Source organism: Bufo gargarizans, chromosome 2 (genome assembly GCF_014858855.1).
Source record: "Bufo gargarizans isolate SCDJY-AF-19 chromosome 2, ASM1485885v1, whole genome shotgun sequence".
In the NCBI taxonomy this organism is placed as follows: domain Eukaryota; kingdom Metazoa; phylum Chordata; class Amphibia; order Anura; family Bufonidae; genus Bufo; species Bufo gargarizans.
Window position 1 is genome coordinate 203,519,164 of NC_058081.1, and position 23,459 is coordinate 203,542,622.

Here is a 23,459-nt window from a genome sequence, read left to right on the forward strand (position 1 = left end):
TCTGTGTGGACCAAGCCTTTGCAATGCAAGGGTGAGATTGTGGCAAATCCACCCAAAAATCTGCATATAAGGCTACACGCAAATAGCGGATCCGTGTTCGTTTTTTTTTTACATCCACATCCGTTCCGCTTGTCCGCAAATTTTGTAGGTTGTGTTTCTGTGTGTCTTCAGTTATTATATTTTTTTGCGGTCCTCAAAAAAAAAAACTGAAGTCTGTAATTCTTGAAATGTAAATATCCCCACCCAGGATACTGGTATATACAGGGTTTCCAGCAACCATCCGCAAAAAGAAAAACTGATGCGGATGACATACGGATGGCTTCCGTTGGTCATCCGCATTTTTTTGCGGGCCCATTGACTTCAATGGGTCCGCAAAACGTTTATTATGGACAAGAATAGGACATGCAATACTTTTTTTGCGGACGGGAAACGCGGAAAAGAAATGGTTGACTACACCGCAATTTTAACGGCTCCATAGAAATGTATGGGTAACCATCTGATCAGCCCCCAAAAATGGAACAGACGCAGAGAAAAACAACTCTGGTGTGCCCAACAGATGCAGAGAAATCCGCCAAATCACATCACTTTTCCTGCAGTTTCTGCTTTTGATTTTTTATTTCAGTCAGATATAAATGATGGTTCAATGGTAGAAGCAGGGCTCTGAAGAAAAGGCAAAAGCAATGCAACCGAGCAGTGGGAGCCCTCCAGTTACTCTGCTCTTTGTAAGTTTGTACATGGACAGGAATGGATCGCTATTCTGCTGGGCGAAATATCCGCTCAGACGTTACAACTGCGCCTGCGCAGTGAAAGACCCGGAGCCCGCCTATCAAATCAGTTCAAAACGTGGACACGTGAAACGCGCATGCGTGTCTAGTAGGGCGCCTGGGACCCTTTAATGCGCATGCGCAGACCGTCCACGTTGTGACTCATCCAGACTGCTGCAAAGATTTGAGGGGGTTCCGCGGTCATGGGGGAGCAACGGCAAGTTCGAAGTACCTTCTTATGGGGGCTGAGTGGCATTTACCTGTGTGCATTCCTGTCACTGTATACGCAGATACCAGGTAAAATACACGGAATTGGCGGCTGCAGTTTTTTTGGGGGGGTTATTTGTACGGGCATGTGAGACCTCCGTTTCTGTGGTGGGAAATCTACTCCCATTCTCCTTCTGTCACACCACACTTTCCCCAGCTGATTGCATGTGATGTGGGCAGTATTGCTAGCAGGGTGGGTCTAGTCATGAAGAGATAGATACGGGTTGATGCTGCTGGTAGTGCATGATTTGGGTCTTCACCCAAAGTTTCCCATTATTACGGCTGAATGCGATGAAATGGGCGCGGTGATATTGGGCATATTGTCAGAAGATGGCTACCAGACTATGAAGCCCCCCACACAGGAAGTGGTCTCCCACCTCTTTTGTGGCCATGCCCTTTCATTTTGGGTTTTGTCCTGATTGCCAGGAGCCCATGGTAAGAACTTTCTACCCCAACTATTGAGTAACAAAAAGAACATACAAACTATCAATAACCTATTTGGGGACCTTTTGGCCAAAGACACGGAGTGTTGCGCTGCTTCTGCATATTGTATTTCTTTTAGGGTGGTTTTAATATGAAATAGTGAGAAGAGTATATGTATCACGGTCAGTGGAATACTTTGCTACCTTTTATTTATATTGACTATTACTACAGCAACTTGTCTTTGTGTCTTCATCTATCAATATTGAGATTTTAAATTATTTTATTTTTATTTTTCTTTGCCTATGCACAATAGGAATACTCAATTACAGCACTAGATTTTAATACAGTTCCAAATAAGAGAGTGCATGTTAATATATTTGTTTTGTATAAATCTCTTGAGAGGCTTTGGGGTGAGCCTACCTAACAGGGCCCTAACTCCAGAAATCACGACGGGTGAGCCGCTATATACATCTATCTATTGTACATTCTTGTTTTAAGGCAGGCATCTCAAAGTGCAGCCCTCCAGCTGTTGCAAAACTACAACTCCCACAATGCCCTGCTGTAGGCTGGTACCTGTAGGCTGTCCGGCAATGCTGGGAGTTTTAGTTTTGCAACAGCTTGAGGTCCGCAGTTTGAGATCCCTGTTTTAAGGCGTAAAGGGAACCTGTCGGATCCCTTGTGCTGCCCTCTGATTTCACATTGATGTCAGGAGCCTGTCACTTTGGAGTTAAAGGGAGTCTTTCACCTAAAATCACCATTGTAGAACACTAACATCAGGATCTCCATTACATTCCCCATATTAGATTGCTACCTTCCATATTGCTGTCCATCGCTGATTTTTCTCAGAAAAAACACTTTTTTATTCAATATATTAACTAGCTTCTGAAGGTGCCCAGGGGCGGCATTCATGCGGCCGGTGCCCAGGCCCCTCGGCGCTTTTCATACGAAACCCCCTCCCCTTTCACCCCTCTGGCCCGCCCTAGGTTCTTCTGATTACGTCGTCCTCTGAGAAATGCAGCACCAGCCCCGTTCAACAAATTTGCCGTGCTTGCACACTTCATTCCCCATTATGAGCAGAGGCACAAGAGCGTTTAATGCGCATGTGTCGGCCCGTACATCCCGATCTAGCCGGCCTTGTGCCTCTGCCCATAATGGGGAATGAAGTGCGCAGGCGCGGCGATTCTGTTGAACGGGGCTGGTGCTGGATTTCTCACTAAGGCCTATTGCACACGACCGTATGGCTTTTTCAGTGTTTGATCCGTTTTTTGTTTCCGTTTCTGTTCCGTTTTTCCGTTCCGTTTTTCCGTATGGCATATACAGTATACAGTAATTACATAGATAAAATTGGGCTGGGCATAACATTTTCAATAGATGGTTCAGGGAAAAACGGAACGGAAACGGAAGACATACGGATGCATTTCCGTATGTGTTCCGTTTTTTTAGCGGATCCATTGACTTGAATGGAGCCACGGACTGTGATTTGCGGGCAATAATAGGACATGTTCTATGTTAAAACGGAAAAACTGAAATACGGAAACGGAATGCATACGGAGTACATTCCGTTTTTTTTTGCGGAACCATTGAAATGAATGGTTCCGTATACGGACCGTATACGGAACGCAAAAAACGGCCAGTAAACGGGAAAAAAAAAACGGCCGTGTGCAATAGGCCTAAGAGGGGGATGTAATCAGAAGAACCTAGTTTGGGCCAGAGGGGTGAAATTGCTAATTGACAGGCTTCTCCATTGGCACAGAAACATGTCAATCGGGGACTGGAAGGGGCAGGAGCTTGCATGTCATGAATACATCGGACTCCTGACTTCAGAGCGAATGACTCTCTGGTTGTGCTGCGAAGCTCCACAAGTGAGTAATAGTCAGCTTCCCGTTAACTCCAGAAGGCTCACTTAAACTATGCTCCGAGAGGACAGCATAACGGACCTGACAGGGTCACTATAGACCCTTTAAATATGTACAATGCCCTGGAATTAATTACATGGTGCTGATAAGTTATCCCCTATTAACAGTATAGAAGATAACTATTAGATTTGTGGGGGTCCTAGGGTCCTACCAAAGGACCCCCACTGATGATGAGAATGGGGATCCCGTACCCTCAACTCCAGTCCTCAGATGGTTGCATGGAGAGGTTGTTCTTAAATATTATTTTTTCACTTGTGTGAAAAACGTGTCCAAACTGATTGCATTCAGTTTTTTTCCACGTGAGTGCAATCTCAGACAAAACTGAACTTGCTTGTGAAATGCTGCGAGTTTCACTGAACGCATCCTGAGCCAATCCGTATAGTTTGTGTGAAAGAGGCCTTAGGGTTAATTCACACGACGTGGGAAAAAGGCAGTTAAGTGGAAAAACTGTCCGTCTCTTTGTGTGCATCCATTTTGTCAGAGGAGTTTTATTGGCTTTTTTTTAAAACCACAACCCCTGCAGTGCCATCAGGATAAGTAAGGGCCCCATAGTTACCCCCATCTTAAATAATACCTTTCAGTAGTGCCCCATTTTTATATAATGCCACAAGAACCCTCAGTATGTATAATGAATGAAAAAAATAAATATATATATATATATATATATAATATATATAATATATATATATATATATATATATATATATATATATATATATATATATATATATATATATATATATATAATATGTTCAGTGGCAGCACCGTCAATGAGAAGTGTGGGTGCAACTGGCCCAATATGGATAAAAGCCAATCCAAATAGATAAAATAACGAAAAAGGGGCAGCACTCCATCAAGTAAAAAAATGAAAAATTCTTTAATTACCCATATGGGACAAGCGACGTTTCGGCTCAATGTGTGAGCCTTTCTCAAGCTTGAGAAAGGCTCACACATTGAGCCGAAACATCGCTTGTCCCATATGGGTAATTAAAGAATTTTTCATTTTTTTACTTGATGGAGTGCTGCCCCTTTTTCGTAAAAAAAAAAAAAAAAATATATATATATAATATATTGCCCCCTGCGCCATTATTCACTGGAAAATAGCCATATAAATAGCCCCATAGACTGTAGTGGTTGTGAAAAATGCCATGTAACATCCGTTAAAAAAAAAAAGTCATGACCATTTGTTCACTGCTGTATAAATGCAGCCCTAGGCTGTCTAGACGCGCACAAAATTGATCAGTTCGTCAGGCTGGATGACGAATCTCTGCAGGGATAGACATTGTTATCTAAAACTTTACCAATTATTGGTTGCTTACTTTGCGTTGCAATAGAATTTTACACCAGAATTGTAGCACAGTTTTGGCCCAAAAATGTTGCATTTTAGGCCACGCGTCGTTTTTGCTAAGCCACATCGCTTTTCCATTAAGCTACACCTCCTTTGCAAGTTATGCACAGTGGATTTTTATAACACTAGATGCACCAAATTGGGTGCACTCACTTCAGTAACTGAGTTCTTGTTTTCCCACAGACTTGCAGTATGCATTTTATATGTCTTGAATACGTTTTCCTTTAGGGCTATATGGACGTGAAGGAATCTTGCCAGCATGGAAGATGCTTCGCTTCACTGGGAAAGGCTTATGGGAACAGTTGAATGACTCCCCGACATTGCTGTGGCTAGGTCCCCGGATAGGGCTGGACACGGAGCAGAGCATGGAACTAATCTGTTTACTTGGGACTGTCCTTTCTTTGGGTGCTTTGCTTTTCAACTGCTTTCGGGACAGCTTAATTTTTCTACTGCTGTGGATCCTCTACCTCTCCCTCTGTCAGGTAAGCTTTGTGTCTTTGCCTTAGAAACTTAAGGAGTTATACAGCCAGCAATATTGATGACCCCTCCTCAGGATAGATGACCCCTCCTCAGGATAGGTCATCAGTATCTGATCGGTGGGGGTACATCTCCCAGCACCCCGCCAATCAGCTGCTTGAGGAGAAGGCGGCGCTCATACTGCTTCCTCCTCAAGATTACACTTTGCACTGTCTCGCTGGCATCTCAGTGTAATTACAAGTGCTTGGTCCTTTTACTTGGAACAAGTACTTGTAACTGCACTGTGCCCCCGAGACTGGAGTAATAATGCACAGGGTGATCTTGAAGAGGAAGTGGCGCTCAGACAAGCTCCGCCTCCTCTTTAAACAGCTGATCATCAGGGGTGCTTGGAGTCTGACCCCCACCGATCAGATATTGATGACCTATCCTGAGGAATAGGAGGGAATTTTGGCAAACCCCCTTACTTGACCGTACCTGTAAAGGGAAGATTACTTTCCTGCTTCCAGGCGCTGGGTCTTTACTCCTTTTTCCTCCTGGCCTGCAATGATCCTCTGTGCTCCCTCCCTCTAAACATCCAGTTTAGCCACCACCACTGATTGACATTATATACATGGCTCTCGTATTTTCCAATTTTTTTTTATTTTTTTTAATTTTTTTGTGTTTCTCTCTCTATACCACATGTTGTTTTTATGGTGTTGTTTTAGCAGCATTTGTTTCTAAACTGTGTGAACCACTTTTTTTTTTTTTTTTTTAACTTATGGAGAAGGGGATGTCAAAATGCAAGAAGAAACACCCGAAGTTTCAGCACAATGTATTAAAGACAAAAAAAAAATCTAGATCTAAAAACACTACTTAACAAAAATGTCAGTAGCAAAAAAAAAAAAAGACAAAACACTTGTGTATCCTGTGGAAAGTCCAGAAAATCACAAATAAAAACCTGTGTGTGAACCCAACATAATAGAGATGTTAAGAAAATGCCTGGGTCAGTTCATGTAAGCGATCCAGTGATGTCATCAGGGTCTATCACCAGTTTCTGCTACCCTCAGATAAGTTAGAATAGTACAAGTGACAGATTCTCTAAGGCCTCTTTCACACGAGCGTGACGGATTAGGTCCGGATGCGTTCAGTGAAACTCGCACTATCGGTCAGTTTTATCTGATTGCGTTCAGTTGTTCAGTTTTTCCACGCGGGTGCAATGCATTTTGATGCGTTTTTCTCGCGCGTGATAAAAAACTGAAGGTTTACAAACAACATCTCTTAGCAACTGTCGTTGAAAAACACACTGCATCCACACCTGCTTGCGGATGCAATGCGTCTTTCACTAAAGCCCTATTCACTTGTATGGGGACAGGGCTGTGTGAAAAACGCAGAATATAGAACATGCTGCGTTTTTCACGCAACACAGAACTGATGCATGGGAAAAAAATTTTTTAAAGATAGTAGGGCACACCTTCAATCAGCTGCACATGGGGAATTTATGTAAACAGTATATTTTATTCAAACCAAATTGTGTACAATATTACATAAAATCGTTATTAAACATGTATATTAGCATGCTATACAATACTTATAAAATGATACATATAAAATCAATATACGAATATCAAAGAAATTAATAAAATAAGACCATAGAGGAATAAGTACTGGTGGATTCCTTGATTTACTGTCTAGAACTCTGTATACACGTATTGCATTATTCATCCAGCAAGTCGCCCATATAGAAATCAGTCAGCGGTGCTGGGATTAAATGAACAGACTTCAGTATAGTCGGATAGAATCTATTAGTATATAGTCACTTATAGGTTATTGGTGTCTCAGATACCTATGTACACTGACTCGGCATTAGGTTTTACTCACGATTTTGTTGCGTTTTGCCGGTTATCCTTCACCATATGCGTTTCGGAGTTAACTAAGACTCTTTCCTCAGTGGCTCCTGAGGAAGGAGTCTTAGTTAACTCTGAAATGCGTATGTGAAGTATAACCCCATGAAATCAAACATAGGATTGGGACATTGAAGCGCTTCAAGTTGAACATAAGGAGAGGGATCGGTATCAAAACTTTTAAAGGAAAATCTTTTAGTTTGTTATACCTTTTTCTGAAGATTAGGTGAAATCTTCTTTGTAGGTGCACCTATTCCATTTTTGTTTTAAGAGGTGAGCCTTCTCTAAAATACATTTCTCATGAAAAAAAAATAAAAAATGGACCCATTGAAATAAATGGGTCAGGATTCAGTGCGGGTGCTATGCGTTTGGATCACGCATTGCACCTGCGTGGAAAACTCGCTCGTGTGAAAGGAGCCTAAGTAATGGTTCATGTGAGCAGAATATGAATAGAAATAGAATATATACTTCAGGAGGTTGAGCTCTGGGCGAGCACTATTTTAAATCGCAGACATTTGCATCTGTCATGTGTACTAATTCTTGTCATATAGAAGTAATGTCTACTGTTTTATATGATATTGTAGATAATGACTTATAGTTAAAACTCTTGTTTTGCAGGTTGGACAGGTGTTCCTTTATTTCCAATGGTAAGTATTAACTGTTCTACAGGGGTCAATTATGACCAGATATACTCCGCTTTTGTAGCGTATATCTGACGCAGATTGTCGCACACCATGGTGCGGCAGAATCTCCAACCTATTTTCTGCTCGTGCCAAGTCTAAAAAAGTGGGCAGGGAACGGGTCGGCCTGCCTCATTTATCATTTTCTACGCCTGGTTTAAGCGTAGAAAATAGTCTAATTGTAAGACGGCTAGGAAGCGGAATTGAAATATATCCTGACCGGATCTCTTTCCGTTCAGAATGCATGGGGACTAAACGGAAATGGAAAACAACAATGCAAGTGTGAATGTGGCCTTATGTAGCACTGCTATATTCTGCAGCGCTTTACAGACATTAGCATCAAGTTGTCCCCAATAGGGCTCACAATGTAAGTTCCCCATCAGTATGTCTTTGGAGTGTAGGAGGAAACCCACCCAAACACAGGGAGAACATACAAACTCCATGCAGATATTGTCCTTAGTCGGATTCAAACCTAGTACCCCAGTGCTAACCACTGAGCCACCACGCTGCCCATAAATAACTTCAGTGATCCACCCCCAGCACAGGGGCTTATTAAGACCGGCTTCTAAAACGCCAGTCTTGATAAATGTTACCCCTACATGTCTGTGTAGCTCATTTTATCTATTAGGTTCACATCACCACTAGTTATTTCCTTTGTTCTGCTCCTTTAGAAGAACAACAAAAATAGCAAAAGTGCTGAATTGGGCACATAACTGAAACCAGTGGAGCACAACAGACTATAAAGGGTCTGTTCGGTGTGCATTCGGGTGTCCACATTTTTTATAAAAAAAAAAAAATTATTTTATTTTTTTGGCAGAATCTGCACTGAAGGCCCTTGACTGAGCTTCTAAAGCTCATGTGCACATGCCTTTTAAAGGGAATCTGTCACCTGCTTTTAGCATTTTAAGCTTTCAACATTGCCATGTTCACTAAAGTACCTTATTTCCTGCAGTCGTCTTCTTACTTTATTTCGTTTTGTCATTTTGATAAAGTCCTTTTTCTATATGCTAATGAAGCTCCAAGGTGCCCAGAGTCCCCCCCCCCCCCCCCCTGCAGTGCCCAGCCTGCTTTAATCCCAAGAACGCCTCCTGATCCTCAAATAACCTCCCACAGCCCCAGCAAACGGTTCCGCCCCCTCCCCACGTCATCTTCTACCTTCTAGAAATGCCCCGTTCTTCCTGTCGGCGGACAGAATTCTTGCGCGGGCGCGATCATCAAGCTCCTGAGGGCAACAGCCTCAAAAGTCTCACTGGGCTCGCCGCATGCCTAGTGACGTAATCTGAGCGCTGTTGCCTCAGGAGCTTGATGATCGCGCAGGCCGCAGGCGGTACTGCACCTGCGCGAGATTTCTGGCCGCCGACAGGCATTTCTAGAATGTAGAAGATGACGTGGCTCAGGGGCGGAACCATTTGTCGGGGTTCTTGGGATACAAATTTTAAAGCGGGCTAGGCACTGCAGGTGGGGTGTCACTGGGCACCAGAGAGGAAAAAAACGCCCATCTGGGCACCTTGGAGCTTCATTAGCATATCAGAAAAAGGACTTTTTTATCAAAATGACAAAACGAAATAAAGTAAGAAGACTGCAGGAAATAAAGTACATTAGTGAACATAGCGATGGTGACAGCTTAAAATGCTAAAAGCAGGTGACGGATTCCCTTTAAAGTAGTCTCAGTTCATACCTCAAATGTGGTGCACATATCCTAAATGTATAAATGGGCCTCTGGACATATATTGGGAGAACTTCACTGTGAAAATGTCTATCTGTGCTTTATTTTTAGGGACAGCCTGTTACTGGAAACGGGATTCCTGGCAATATTGGTAGCCCCAATGCATCTTTTGCGCTCAAAGATGAATGTCTGGAGTGCCCATGACGGCATCACTTTCTGGCTTATTCGATGGCTGCTTTTTAGGCTTATGTTTGCCTCTGGAGTTGTGAAACTAACAAGTCGGTGTCCAACATGGTGGGGACTTACTGGTGAGAAAATGTGTTACTTTATTTTCCCTAGGTCTTGTCTGTTTTAGGCTGCAGCATGTTACCTGTTTACACAAGGCTATATGCTCTCGACGAGCAATGATCTAAGGTGCCACATGAAAGTTGCAGTCACCTGACTGTGATCTCTGCCATCTTTACACGTGGCAGTTATTGGAAAGGAGTTTTATTGGCGGGGGACTGACCACTGTGGCCCCCGCCAATCATAACGGGGGCCCATGTTTAAGTGTAATAAATGTGGCGCATGGTGTGTACTTCACATTACTGCTGCATTTCATTAGTAAATCTGCACCAACAGGTCAACTCCTGCCTGAATAAATCACAAAGCTGGAGCTGCAGTAACATCATATCGCCAACTAATCTGCTAGTAAATCTTATATTCTTGACAGGGGCAGAACACCTTATGAATATTTATCAGCCAATATGTTTAGTTCCATAGATGCACTGCAGCTGTCCTGAATACATGTCACTGGGGAGAACACATCACACAAGGCATAATACAGAACTGTTTGCCGTAGAATTTACTATAAATTTTACCCGGACGATGCAGACCTCCAGTATAAACTTATACACGGCACATTTCAGATCTGCACTTCTGGTCCATTTGCATTGGATTTTTTTTCTGCAGTGTTGATGAGCTGTTTTAAAATCTCATCCACTTTACTGGTACTGGACAACTCTGCAGATCTGCAGCATGAAAATCCACAATACCAAATCCGCCACTTGTGAGTCCACAGTAAGAGGGGTTTTAACACATGGGGGGGGGGGGGATGTATTAAAGGGGTTATCCTGGAAAAGATAATGACTTATCCTCAGCATAGGTCATCATTATTACATCAGCAGGGGTACAAGTCCCAGCATCAGCTGTTATAGGGAGCCGCTGCGCTCACTGAAGCTCTGGTGAGCAGTGCAGATTTCCAAGGACAGCGCTGTATTGTGGCAGTGCTTGGTATTGAAGCTCTGCCCCATTGACTGAGTTGCACCTAAGTCATGTGACCAATGTTCAGTGATGTCACTGGCCTTGGAAGACACTGTTGAGTTTTAGGCCTCTTCTAACAGCTGACAAAGGCTACTTTCACACTCGCGTTTGGTGCAGATCCGTCATGGATCTGTTCAGAACGAATCCGTTTTTATTATCTTTAACATAGCCAAGACAGATCCGTCTTGAACACCACTGAAAATCAATGGAGGATGTTTTCTATTGTGTCAGAGATTGTTCCCTATAATCTGCCCATGTAAAGGTGCCACAGATCACCCGATGTATGAGCGAAACAGTCGTTCATCGGGTGAAATGATCAGAAGTGCAGACCCCTCAATCATCCTTCCCAGGCAGCAGATCTTGCTGTCTAAACAAACTCTGCTGCCCAGGAACAATTTAATTTGTATGGGACGAGCGATAGCAGCAGCCATCCCTCATACTGTTGAGGAGATTGCTGCATGTAAATGCAGAGCTTCACCTCAACTGAACCAACAATCGGCTTCTCCTTGCTGCTTTACAGAGCAAAGGCAGGTAATTGCCTTCCACCTTGGAAGATTCTTATCTTATCCCTAAGGTTGTGCTCACAGGTGTCAAATGACATTATTCTAATTTAGAAGTGGGTGAACACAACCTTTTCCTTTGAATTGTGACTGTTTGCAAGCATATGCGCTAACTGCTTCTGCATATATTAACATGCTTCTACATGTTCTCCTTGGTAGAATTGCTGAAAGGAGCATAGATGCCAAGAGAGACATGTCCTATTCTTTTACATAGTAGGCATGCAGTACATGGCTAGAAAATCACTTAATTATGAATGTGGGTGAGCTTGGCTAATGTCTGGTACACATGGACCACTTTGCGCAGTTAATAAGTTGACATATTAAGTGTGTTGTCTTCTCTTCTAGCTCTAACTTACCACTATGAGACACAGTGTATTCCAACTCCGGCTGCTTGGTATGCTCATCAGCTTCCTGTGTGGGTCCAGAAGCTGTCTGTGGTTGCCACCTATGTGATAGAAATTGGGCTACCATGGCTTTTCTTCCTTCCCTCAAGAAGGCTTCGTCTCTTCTCATTTTATTCTCAGGTAACAACTGCACGTTGATTTGTATTTTTGACATGTAATGTGAAATGTCACGGATTTCAAAACATTTCCTAAAAAAATCCAAAGACATATATGACGGCACGTATTCTTACTGAAAACGGTAGGATGCAGATTGTTGCGTGAAAATTTCACTTTGTATCCTTATAATTTAAGGTCCCACTCCTGTCTGGCAAAGGAAAAGCAACAGAATTTAGTTGTTGGACATACCTTGTTTTTTTTTATTAAACTTTTAACAATTAAAACATACAAAGCAAAATATGGACATACATTTTTACTTCCTTCTAAAGTTTATCTTTAAAATAATTACGAGTTCAATGAAACATTTAAGACCGGCTTTTTAGATGCTGGTCTTACCCCTATATGTGGCAGTCGATCCACCGAAGTTATGAAGAGGCGCGGTCCTGTACATAACTTTTGGTGCATCCACCGCGTGTCTAAATCTACACCAGCTTCCTTGCTGGCGCAAATTTAGATCACTTTCTATGACTAAAACAGGTGTATAAAATGATAAATGAGACAGGCCTGTTGGCCCATCCCCTTCCCCACCCACATGACTCCCTTTTTTTTTTTTTTTTTTTTTTTTTTTTTGGGACCTGGCGTAAACAGGGAAAAGTCACAGATTATGGCATAAATAAGCTTTGCACCACAATCTGCGCCTCCATAGTCTTTTTGTAGCTTTATCATTGAATTACTGATCAGATTTTACATTTCTTTCAACGTGTTTTTCTGAAAGTTTTTGATATTGGTGACCTGTCTTCGTGGTAGATTATCGACATCTGATCTGTTTGATTTCTGACACGTGACTCCACAACCAATCAGCTGGCACTGCTGCCTCCTCAAACATATCAAGCACAGTTGCATTTATTGTATAGTGGCTGTGCTTTGTAGTGCAACCCAGGCTCATTCAATTAAATGGGGGTGGCCTGGTCGGGCATGTTAGAGGACACAGCGCCGAGAGGCTCCCGTGCTGCTTCCATACAATCCTTCAACATCCAAAAGTCTGCAGCGTCACTTACCACTTATACGGACTCTGGGCAGCTTTCCTGTACTGTGCGGCTTCCTCCGGTGCCAACATGACTACCAGAGGAAAGGAGGAGAGGGAGCAAAGAGATGTCGGGCCTCCAGCAACTGCGAGGCTAGATGGCGTTGCGGCGGAGTTCTCGGCCTGTCTGCGTAGATATGCACGCTCCTCTTCTGTGCCCCCTCCGACACCAATGGTCCACACCCCTGTACACCCCTTAGGGGAGCCCGTACCAGACATTACTGGAAGTTCTGAAAAGGCCAATGTGGCCCCCCAAATGGCCGCTTCGCAATCAGCAAGGGGGCAAGATATGCAGGAAGACACCCCAGCATCTGAGGCATCAGCTACATCCATGGAGTTGGAGAACGCTGTTGCTCCTGGAGATGAGCCCACTATCAAAGATATCTTCACTGCTGTGAAACATCGCAGCAGCTACATATTCTTAATACCAATATGGACAGCTTACAAGAAAATGTCTCCCTCATCAGGCAGGTGAATGAAAGGATTAAAGAAGTGGAAGACCGAGTAAGCACTATTGAGGATCAGCTACCCCCAGTGAAGAGATCTTGGCAGAATTATACATAATGTGTCTTTTACTGATGTCCAAAACCGACAACCTGGAAAATAGGTTGTGCAGAAATAATCTCAGGGTGATTGGGGTCCCGGAAAAGGCTGAGGGATCTGACCCAGTGGTGTTTTTTGAAGATTAACCCTTAAATTCGTCAAGGACTCTGTCTCGTGTGTTTGCCATTTAAAGGGCACTTGGGGTGCCATTTCGTGCTCCATCACCAGGGCGCCCCGCCTCGCCCAATTTTGATGAAGTTACTGGACTTTAGGGACAAAGATACTATCCTCCGTAAAGCCAAGACCACCCTGATCTCCTAATCAATGGAAATAGAGTATCCATTTTTCTGCTGAGCTTCAGCGCAGAAGAGTGAAGTTCCAGAATGTGAAACGCCGTCTCTGGGACTTGGAGATTCCATATTCTATGTTATATCTGGCCAAGCTGCGAGTGGTGGCACATGGAGACGTCTGCATATTTGAAACGCAGATGGATGCGGCGCAGTGGGTGGAAACCAATGAACGCTCTTTTAAAGCGTCAGCTAACACTGCCTACAAGTTCCTGAGACTTTTGTGGATCCTGCCTGGGTCAAAGGACGTGCCTGATAAGCAGGGCTGTGGAGTCGGTAGATAAATGCTCCGACTCAGACTCCTCAGTTTTTTGTACCTCCGACTCCTCTGTATTTAATATGCGAATGTATTTTATACATTCCTTGAAGGAAAGAAAGAAGTTCTTCTAAGCTCTTCTAGCACAGAGAGGTAGTTGGGCAGAAGCTGCTGCCTTCTCCTTTGTGTGCTGATCTTCTGCTGAAGATAGGGCAGTGGGAGGATCCAGGAAGGGACATTTATTTTAAAACATGATTTCCCTAGTAGAAACCCATAGTCATGTTTAAAGTTTAAGATAACATTCTGAGTTTACACGTTTTATAGCCTTAGCTGAATGACAGCAGTTTTTCCAATGGTTTACAGCTTCAGTCTTGAACTATTGACCCTCCATTCCCTTCACTTATACAAGTGTCTCTAGTCCTGCAAAACACATATTTACTTAATCCCTTATCAGTGAGAGGCTAGGTAAACCATGGGCATTGTGTTCCCTGTAACATCAGAACACAACACAATGGAAAGTATATGTATTGCCCCTCCTAATTGTGCATTGCGTGCCATATAGTGAAACATATGAAAAGCATGCTTCTTCACATCACTGAACGCGTTTGTTTTGCGGTTACGTGAGGCACTGCATGCATTGGCCTTTATTCTTACAGTAGAGAAGTCATTAATTATAACTGTTTATGAATTCGGACATTTAAACTTGCTTTTTTTTTATTTATTTTTATTCCAATTTAAATTTAGTAGGAGTCGGAGTCGGTTCATTTTTTTCCGACTCCAGGTACCCAAAATTGACTCAGACTCCACAGCCCTGCTGATAAGTGCAATATATTGTTTTTGTTTTCTACCCTTTTTCTCTTGCCTTCTAAATGAGATTTAACTTTGCAATATTATATCTATGATAGAATTGTACTAATACTTTATTATTGGTTCAGAAGAGGTAGGATACTTCTGCTAGAGTATATATGTTTGCCTTAGACCATTCAGGCCGTAGCTATATAATGCAAGGTTTGCTCAACTGCTGTACACTGCAGACTCTAATACAGGCATCTCAAACTGCGGCCCTCCAGCTGTTGCAAAACTACAACTCCCACAATGCCCTGCTGTAGGCTGATACCTGTAGGCTGTCCGGGCATGCTGGGAGTTGTAGTTTTGCAACAGCTGGAGGGCTGCAGTTTAAGATCCCTGCTCTAATATATAGGAGGCAGGTTAGAGAAGCAACTTTGCTTATTGTTTATTAAAAATGTTTTTTGCCCATGTGTAATTTTTTTTATTTTATTTTTGTGAAACGCATTTTTGAAAAATGAATCTGTTTATGTGGGGTTGGGGATTGGGTAGGACTAGCGAGGAGGCGGGTACATTAATAATTTGGCTTCGGGTGGGAGGGCAGTCGGAGCACCAGAGTTCTCAAGATAATTCTTCTGGCATGATTTACTACCATGCAGACTATGGCTGACTGGGAGAGGCAGCAAAACGCGCTGCGGTGTTCCTAGCACTGCAGCATTATCAACCTGATCCCCCACCTCAATTAACTTGTTGCACAAACCGTGGGTTTGTCACTGTTATCACTCAACACTCTCCACGCATTCCAGGGGGGTGAGTGTTCTTGTGCACAAATCTCTACCATTTATGTCACTCGTCTCGTATAATTTCTATGGGTAGATATGTGTGCTTGCGTTGTACCTGTTATCACTCCTCCTTTGTCCTAGTTGCGGTGTATATCACTCCTGCCTACAGTGGTGAAGTTTTGAAAGAGATAATGGCATACGTTGAGGAGCTACCTCCATGTCCTATTTTAATATTAGGTGATTTTAATACTTGTCCGTCTGCAAGGTTGGACAGGATGGAAGGGTCGGGTGCGAACAGACACAAATATTGCCATTGTACTACGAGAGCTGGATTTGCAAGATATCTGGCGAGTGAGGAATCCGGATATATGTTTTTTCAGCTCTCACCATTCCCTCACTAGGATTGACCTGGCTATAGGATCCCGGATATGTTGTCTTTTGGTGGTGGTTGTTGCATATCTGCTGAGAAGCTTATCCGATCATTTCCCTATACATGTAGTGCTCCAGTTGGATGTAAGGAGACCTTTTCGGAGTTGGTACGTTGAGGCTTAACCCTTTTTTGGCTGAAGATGGTGGGGAGGGTATCGCGGAGGAGATCTGGAAATTCATTACTAATAATAAAGGGATTGGCACCTATGGGAGTAGTGTGGGATGCCTGCAAGGCATTTATCCGTGGACTATACATCCTGCAGATTAGTCTCCATAAAACAAGGTCCAGAGAAACTCTTAAAAAGCTCTAGGACCTAGTCATGGAATCGGAAAAGAGATTTGTTGAACACCCCTCGAGTAAGCATGAGACGTCGTTAATGACGGCGCAGACAGACTTAAAGTAACATCTACTCCATATCGCTGATGCACTTTTTCCTTAAGCAAAAATACTTTGAGGCTGGGGAGAGTTCTGGCAGACTGTTGGCCAGGATTGTTTGGGCACAAAATGGTCCATCAAAAATTCTGTCCATCCAGAGAACTGATGGATCTTTGGTCACGACAGACTCTGATATTCTGGCGGTATTCCATGTGTACTATAAAACTTTATACCAATCTAAGTCAGCAGTGTACTCCCAAAATATTGCAGACTACCTTGCTGGGATCGTTACCCTGTGTCTTTCGGTGGAGCATGCGGCTTACTTAGACCAATCTCTCGTTGACCGAACTAGAGGTGGTCCTTAAATCATTCCCGAATGAAAAAGCTCCCGGGTTGGATGGTTTACCTGTGAAGTTCATTAAAAAAGATGGCACTCTATTACTACCACAGTCGCTATCTGTGTTTAACGACTCCCTTCAAAAAGGAGAACTACCTGCTTCTATGAAAGAGGCAATAATAGTTGTATTGCCAAAGCCTGGGAAGGACCTGACGTCTGATGTTAAGATACTGGTGAACGTCCTAGCGAATAAGTTAGAAATGCAGTTATCTCGACCATTATATATAGTGAGTTTTATGCCTGATCTACCTCAATTAACCTTAGATGGCTATTTCCTAACATTCAGAGGCGGTCAGAATCAGCAGGAGATTGGGCCATACTATCCATGGATGCTGTCAAAGCTTTTGGCCAGAATCCGGCTGGATACTTTACAAAGAGAAAAAGATGCAAGGGGTCTCTCTATTCCTAATCAATGGCTATATTTTATTGCCTTACGGATGCAACAGCTGAGGGGGTGGGGAGGATTCCTGGGGATAATGCATCCGCATGGCTGATAGCCCACATTATAGAAAATTAATCTCCTGTATCCCTACTGGAGCATGGTGGTCTCTCTGACAAGTTGGTGGGACATCCTACACTTAGGGTCCATTCACACGTCTGCAGAATGGGTCTGCATCCGTTCCGCAAATTTGCGGAACGGGTGCAGTCCCATTCATTCTCTATGGGGCAGGAATGGATGCGGACAACACAGTGTGCTGTCCGCATCCGCATTTCCAGAGCGTGCCCCCGATCTTCCGGTCCGCGGCTCCAGAAAAAAAAAAAAATAGAACCTGTCCTATTGTCCACAATTTGCCGATAAACCCTTAAAGGGGTTGTCTCATCATAGACAATGAGGGCATATTGCTAGGATATGCATTATGTATGTATGTGTGTATATTATATATTATATAAAATATTTACCTATACATGCCTGCCCCATAGAAAATGATTGGAGGGCAGCTGCGCATCCTTCACTTGCGGGTTGCGGGGCCTCGTTCTCGATATAGGTGTGTGTCCCAGCCGGGGGGGGGGGGGGGGGGGGGTTGGGATAGGGGCGGATTATTCAATATCATTCTTTACTACAATTGAAGGGGTATATCGCTATCATGTGCTTTTATTATTGTAAGCTCGATGTTATTTATGAAAATGTCTGGATAACTTTCTGAAAGTCCAATGGGATTGTATGTACTCATCCTTCTATCTTCTGATGGGTTCTTTTTCTTTATGTATATTGAAAAATTGTTAATAAAAAAAATGATCTGATTAACAAAAAAAATAAAAATAAAAAAAAACTCCTGAGGATAGGTTATCAGTATCTTACTCTCAGAAAACCCCTTTAATTTACAGTATGATCTTCCAGCCACTTGTGATACTCTATACATTTGTCTGCGATGTAGAAGTGCTGTTCATTGTCTTCAGTATAGAAGTGTTCGTGTTCAAGTAACTTTCCAGGATTTTGACTTGACCTTCTGCATGATGCAAACAGATGTCTCCAGTATTTCCCAGTCCATTGACGCGCATACAAGTCTGACTGTACCTAGAACCGCTGTTCAGCGCTTTTAATTTTAAATGTACTATGCTGCAGACCCATCGTTCTGTTGAATCTAATGCAATGGAATAAAGCTACAATCAAGCACATTTGCTCTTTTATCAAACAAGTTAGAATGTATCTTGAAATTATAGAATTTTACATATTTCTTTGGTAATTGTAGTTTCTTTTCATTTTTAGGTTGTGCTGCAGGTGCTGATCGTACTTACTGGGAATTACAATTTCTTTAACCTGCTGACCCTGGTTCTTTGCTTTTCTCTGCTGGATGACCAGCACTTGAAATCTGTCCCGAAAGGAAGGAAAGGACAGCAGAAAGGTGACAACTTGAAACCATTGTCATCGTGTGTGCCTGTGCATATCTTGTGTCCCTTGTTTTTCTTATTCTGGCATGCATACACTGCAGAGTTAAAAGCCTGATCATACATGTGCCAAAAATTGAATGTGATGCTAAAAAGTTTGGCATCAAAATCGGTTATTTTGAAAAGCGATCGATACATATGTACAATTAGTTTGCTTGTGCGTTTTTTGATGGTCAGACTCCCATTGTTATCCAACTCTTTAAAACAAGACTGCTTTAAACACTTCTTGACTGCCGCTGTAAATGCACAATGGAAGCCCGGTCTTTAAAGATGGTGCCCACTCTGCAACAGAGCACACACCATAGCCACCAGGTGCCTGCTGGTTCCCACAGGAGACACCCTGGGCTAATGTCTCTAATCGGTGATAACACTTATCGCAGATGTTTAACCCCCTCTGATACTGTGGTCAAATGTAACTACAGCATCTGAGTGGTGATAATGCTGGAGCATTGCGCTCCCGCGCTGGTAGCAGCTTTCTCTTGCTAAGATAGGGGAAGCTCTTGCCTGGTAATGATGGGCATCGGAGCCTCCAGCAAGTATATTCCAATACAGACCTGCAGATGGCAGCTTAATTGGAATATACTGAAATCCCAATAAGTTTGATGTGTCACATGACCCTCTTCCTATTGAAAAAACAAAAGTTGGATTTAAAATGGCCGCCATGGTCACGACCCATCTTGAAAAGTTTCCCCCCTCACATATACTAATGTGCCCCAAACAGGAAGTTAATATCGCCAACCATTCCCATTTTATTAAGGTGTATCCTTATAAATGGCCCACCCTGTATATTGAGTAATGGATCAACTTCCATTACCAAATAGAAAAGAAAACATACATACTATTTAAAATATAAAAATAGTTTTCCCATTTCCCGTAACTGATAAAAGAAAAAACTCATACTCGCCCCAAAATGGTATGAGCAAAAACGACAGACTGTCCCACAAAAAATAAGTACCCACACAGCTCCGTAGACTTAAATGGGTTATCCAGTAATAAATATTGATGACCTGCGCCCGCTGATCAGCTGTTAGTCTGGCTCTCAGTGAGTGTAGCAGCCTTTTCCTAGGATATCACTGTACATCGTTCACATGGCCGAGGTGCAGATCAGCTCCATTCACTGTGTACAGCGCTGTGCTTGGGAGAGATGCTCTGGTGAGCATGGCGACTCCCTGTATTGGCTTATGGGCGGGGGTTTCTGGGACTTGGACCTCTGAACATCTGATAATGATGTGAGGATAGGTCATCCTTATATATTACTGGATAACCCCTTTTTAAAGAGGTTGTCTCACTTCAGGTAATGGTATTTATCATGTAGACAAGGTTAATACAAGCACGGCCACCGTTGCAGGATTGTAGGTTGGTCAGAACTCCTGGATACAAGCAGTGTATAATGTGATGGAAAAGTGAATCCTGTAATATGGATAATCACTATACATTAGTAAGTGCCTTGTATTAACTTCATCTACATGATGAATGCCATTTTGCTGAAGTGAGACAACTGCTTTAAATATACAAAATTATGAGGGTTAGAGTATGGTGATAAAAATAAAAATTATAGAAATGCATTTTCTGGTCCATAAAATACAAGATAGACAAGGATAGAACATCTATCATTTTTGTGGGGTAGCAGAACGGAGCAACGGATGCAAACGGCACATGGAGTTCTGTCCGCATCTTTTGTCACCCCATTTAAGTGAATAGGTCCCCATCCAAGCCGCAGGATGTCTCTCCTTCGTAGCTCTTTTTGATCACAATCGAAACGGTGCAGTGAGACTTTCTGGATATGATTTTTCATTTCTATCTGGACAATCACTTTAATGGTGTTCTCCAGGATTAGTAAAACATGATTACTGTTAGGCCTCATGCACATGACCGTATGTATTTTGCAAGCTGTGTTTTTTCACTGACCCATTGATGGGTCCGAGGTCTGCATTTTTGTAACCAAGTATAGGACAAATTGCGGAACGGATTTGCTTTCAGCATCTGTATGTCCATTCCTGCTAAAAGCTAGACTATGCCCACAATATGTGGGTCAGAAATCTCCTGTTTGTTTTTGACTGGGACTACATGCTAACAAGAATAGGGATGCAAATAAGTTCTGCCTCTGATGCCACCAGATGTAAGTCAGTCCAACCCCTTAAATAGCCCTTGAGACATGACTGATATTAAATAAGCCAGCACCTCATCTGCAGACAGCTGTTTCAGGGTGATTGGCTCTCGTCAGTGCAGCCCAGAGAGTACTGGCTTATAAATCTCCTCACGGCGACTAAGGTGCTCTCTCCCCAAAGAGAGAGAGAAATGCCCCCCCCCCCCCCCAAAAAAAAAAACACACATCTTATTATATATTTATAATCGTATTATATTTATATATAATATCATCTATAAAATCTTATTTAGAACTGTACTTATTCTTTATTATGTACTTGTGTTTGCAGGCCGTGGGTTCTCCATGCAGTCTTTGGTTGTGCTCTTCGATCTCCTGGTATTTGGTTTGCTAGGGTTCTGGACTGTAAAATACTTTGAGCTACAAATAAACTTGGAAAAGTATCATGTGGAATCTAACACTGGTGAGTGCCTTGTAACACTGGGGCAGATCTACTGGTGTTTTTACTCTACATTTATGGCATAGAAAAGTTGCTAACTATGGTGCACTTTCATTTGCAGCTTTTTACCCTTCTTGCCACACGCCTTGACACGTTGCTCCAATTGTTACACTACACCTTATTTACAATTCTGAGACTTTTTTTTTAAAGTCTCAGTTGATAAATCTGGCTTAAGCTATATTGACAGGCTAGCCACTTCCAATTGTCAAAACAGTTGGAATGAATATATGTTGTGGTATGCTGGATTGTGCCATAAAACAATTTTAAATTGTGTTGAAAGTATTACCTTACATCTTTTATTTCTCTATATGAATATCTGGTCAAATATGATATGGTTTTATTTATTTCTATAGCATTTACGTACCATGATTTCCTGAAGTGGCTCCGCATGCTCACATTTCCCTCTATTTGGCTGGGAGCTGTATCTCTTGGTTGGGAGATTCTTAAAGGGATGTACAGGTAAGCATTGCATGTGTTCTGTTTAGTACTGTTCTGAGCTACTGCAGAATATTGTCACTATGGGAAGTAAGGCAGTAAGATTTCAAATAAAGGGAACCTGTCACCTCATTAGACCATTTCTAACTGTTCGTATGGCACTCTAACTCTGCTATAGCTGTTTTCAAATATGCCTTTATTTGGAGAATGTTCATTATCTCTCCTTCTTCCCCCCCCCCCCCCCCCCCCAAAAAAAAATTAAATAAAATAAAAAAATAACAAAAAAAAAGTTTTATAAAAATGCAAATTGGGTGGAAAAGAGCCCATGTACCTGTACTTAAAGGGAACCTGTCACTGGGATTTTGTGTATAGAGCTGAGGACATGGGCTGCTAGATGGCCGCTAGCACATCCGCAATACCCAGTCCCCATAGCTCTGTGTGCTTTTATTGTCTAAAAAAACCTGATTTGATACATATGCAAATTAACCTGAGATGAGTCCTGTCCTTGACTCATCTCACGTACAGGACTCCTCTCAGGTTAATTTGCATATGTCTCAAATACGTTTTTTAGACAATAAAAGCACACAGAGCTATGGGGACTGGGTATTGCGGATGTGCTAGCGGCCATCTAGCAGCCCATGTCCTCAGCTCTATACACAAAATCCCAGTGACAGGTTCCCTTTAAAGGGGTGGAAATGAGCAGTGTATAATATGATGGAAAAATGAATCCAAAGGAGGCAATATGGACAATCACAATACATTAGTAAGTGGCTTGTATTAACTTTTTCTCTACATGATAAATGCCACTTGCTCAAGTGAGACAACCCCTTCCAAGGGGTTTTCCGAGATTTTCATACTGATGACCCATCCATCAGTGTGGGTGCCGGTGGCAGTATGACGCACCCGGCTTCAATAACAAGGCATGTGATCCGCCGAACCTTGGCAATTAACCCCTTATGTGTGGCACCTCAGGGGTAATTTCTGGATCGCATGTCCTGTTATTGAGGCCGGGTATGTCATACCGCCGCTGGCACCCGCTGCCTCCTATACTTGAATTAATGTTTTACATTCATTAGTGGCACAGTTGCCACAGCCCCTCCCCTCCTCCTCCCCCCTGCTATCTCCCCATTGGTGGTAGCGGCAGCTGCGTCACAGTAGGGCGGGACTCCCTCATTCTCCACTGTGCTAGTGAAGAGAACATGGTGTGCGCTGAGAGCGGCGTGTGCCATGTTCTCTAACTGATACTAGGATGCGCAGCATGGCAGCCTAGTATCGTTAAATAGTAAAACCCGGTGCAACCCTAAAGCATATTAGTGAGCGCTTCCATAAAGGAAGCGCTCGCTAGTATTCGATTTATAAGACGTACAGCCATTTTCTCCGCACACCTAAAAAAAAAAAAATTTTTTTTTATTTTTTATTTTTTTTTGTTTCCTCAGGAGTGCAGCTGTACGAGGACAGTTCTGGAAGCTCTGGGCTACAATACAATGGGTTGTTTTCTCCATTGCTACAGTTGGGATGTTTACTATCAGCCTGGTGAGTGTAACCTCAGCAGTGAGACCTGTTTCTTGCTGTTTACTTGTAAAATTGATAAAATAAACACTGTCACTTTGCTAATTCAAAATTAGCAATGGTACCTGGAGTCAGCCACCTAGTCCAAAATGTTTGCAAAAATTTGTATAAAAAAACTTTTTGAGCACTTCTTCTTTTTTTTTTTTTTTTTTTTTTTTGTGTGTGTGTATCTGGTTTAGTGA

The 23,459-nt window shown here is 42.6% G+C and overlaps 1 protein-coding gene across 1 annotated transcript in view; it reads left to right on the forward strand.

Moving 5' to 3' along the window:
* Window positions 1-893: 893 nt before the first annotated feature.
* The window catches only part of LMF2 (lipase maturation factor 2), a 36,700-nt gene continuing 14,134 nt past the window's right edge, over window positions 894-23,459 (forward strand). The window contains exons 1-9 of the mRNA XM_044279914.1: window positions 894-1,061; window positions 4,947-5,200; window positions 7,694-7,722; window positions 9,533-9,729; window positions 11,629-11,807; window positions 18,492-18,627; window positions 21,106-21,237; window positions 21,627-21,732; window positions 23,145-23,241. Of these exons, the coding sequence (XP_044135849.1) occupies window positions 968-1,061; window positions 4,947-5,200; window positions 7,694-7,722; window positions 9,533-9,729; window positions 11,629-11,807; window positions 18,492-18,627; window positions 21,106-21,237; window positions 21,627-21,732; window positions 23,145-23,241 (1,224 nt within the window). The 5' untranslated portion in view covers window positions 894-967. The remainder of the gene's footprint in view (window positions 1,062-4,946; window positions 5,201-7,693; window positions 7,723-9,532; window positions 9,730-11,628; window positions 11,808-18,491; window positions 18,628-21,105; window positions 21,238-21,626; window positions 21,733-23,144; window positions 23,242-23,459) is intronic.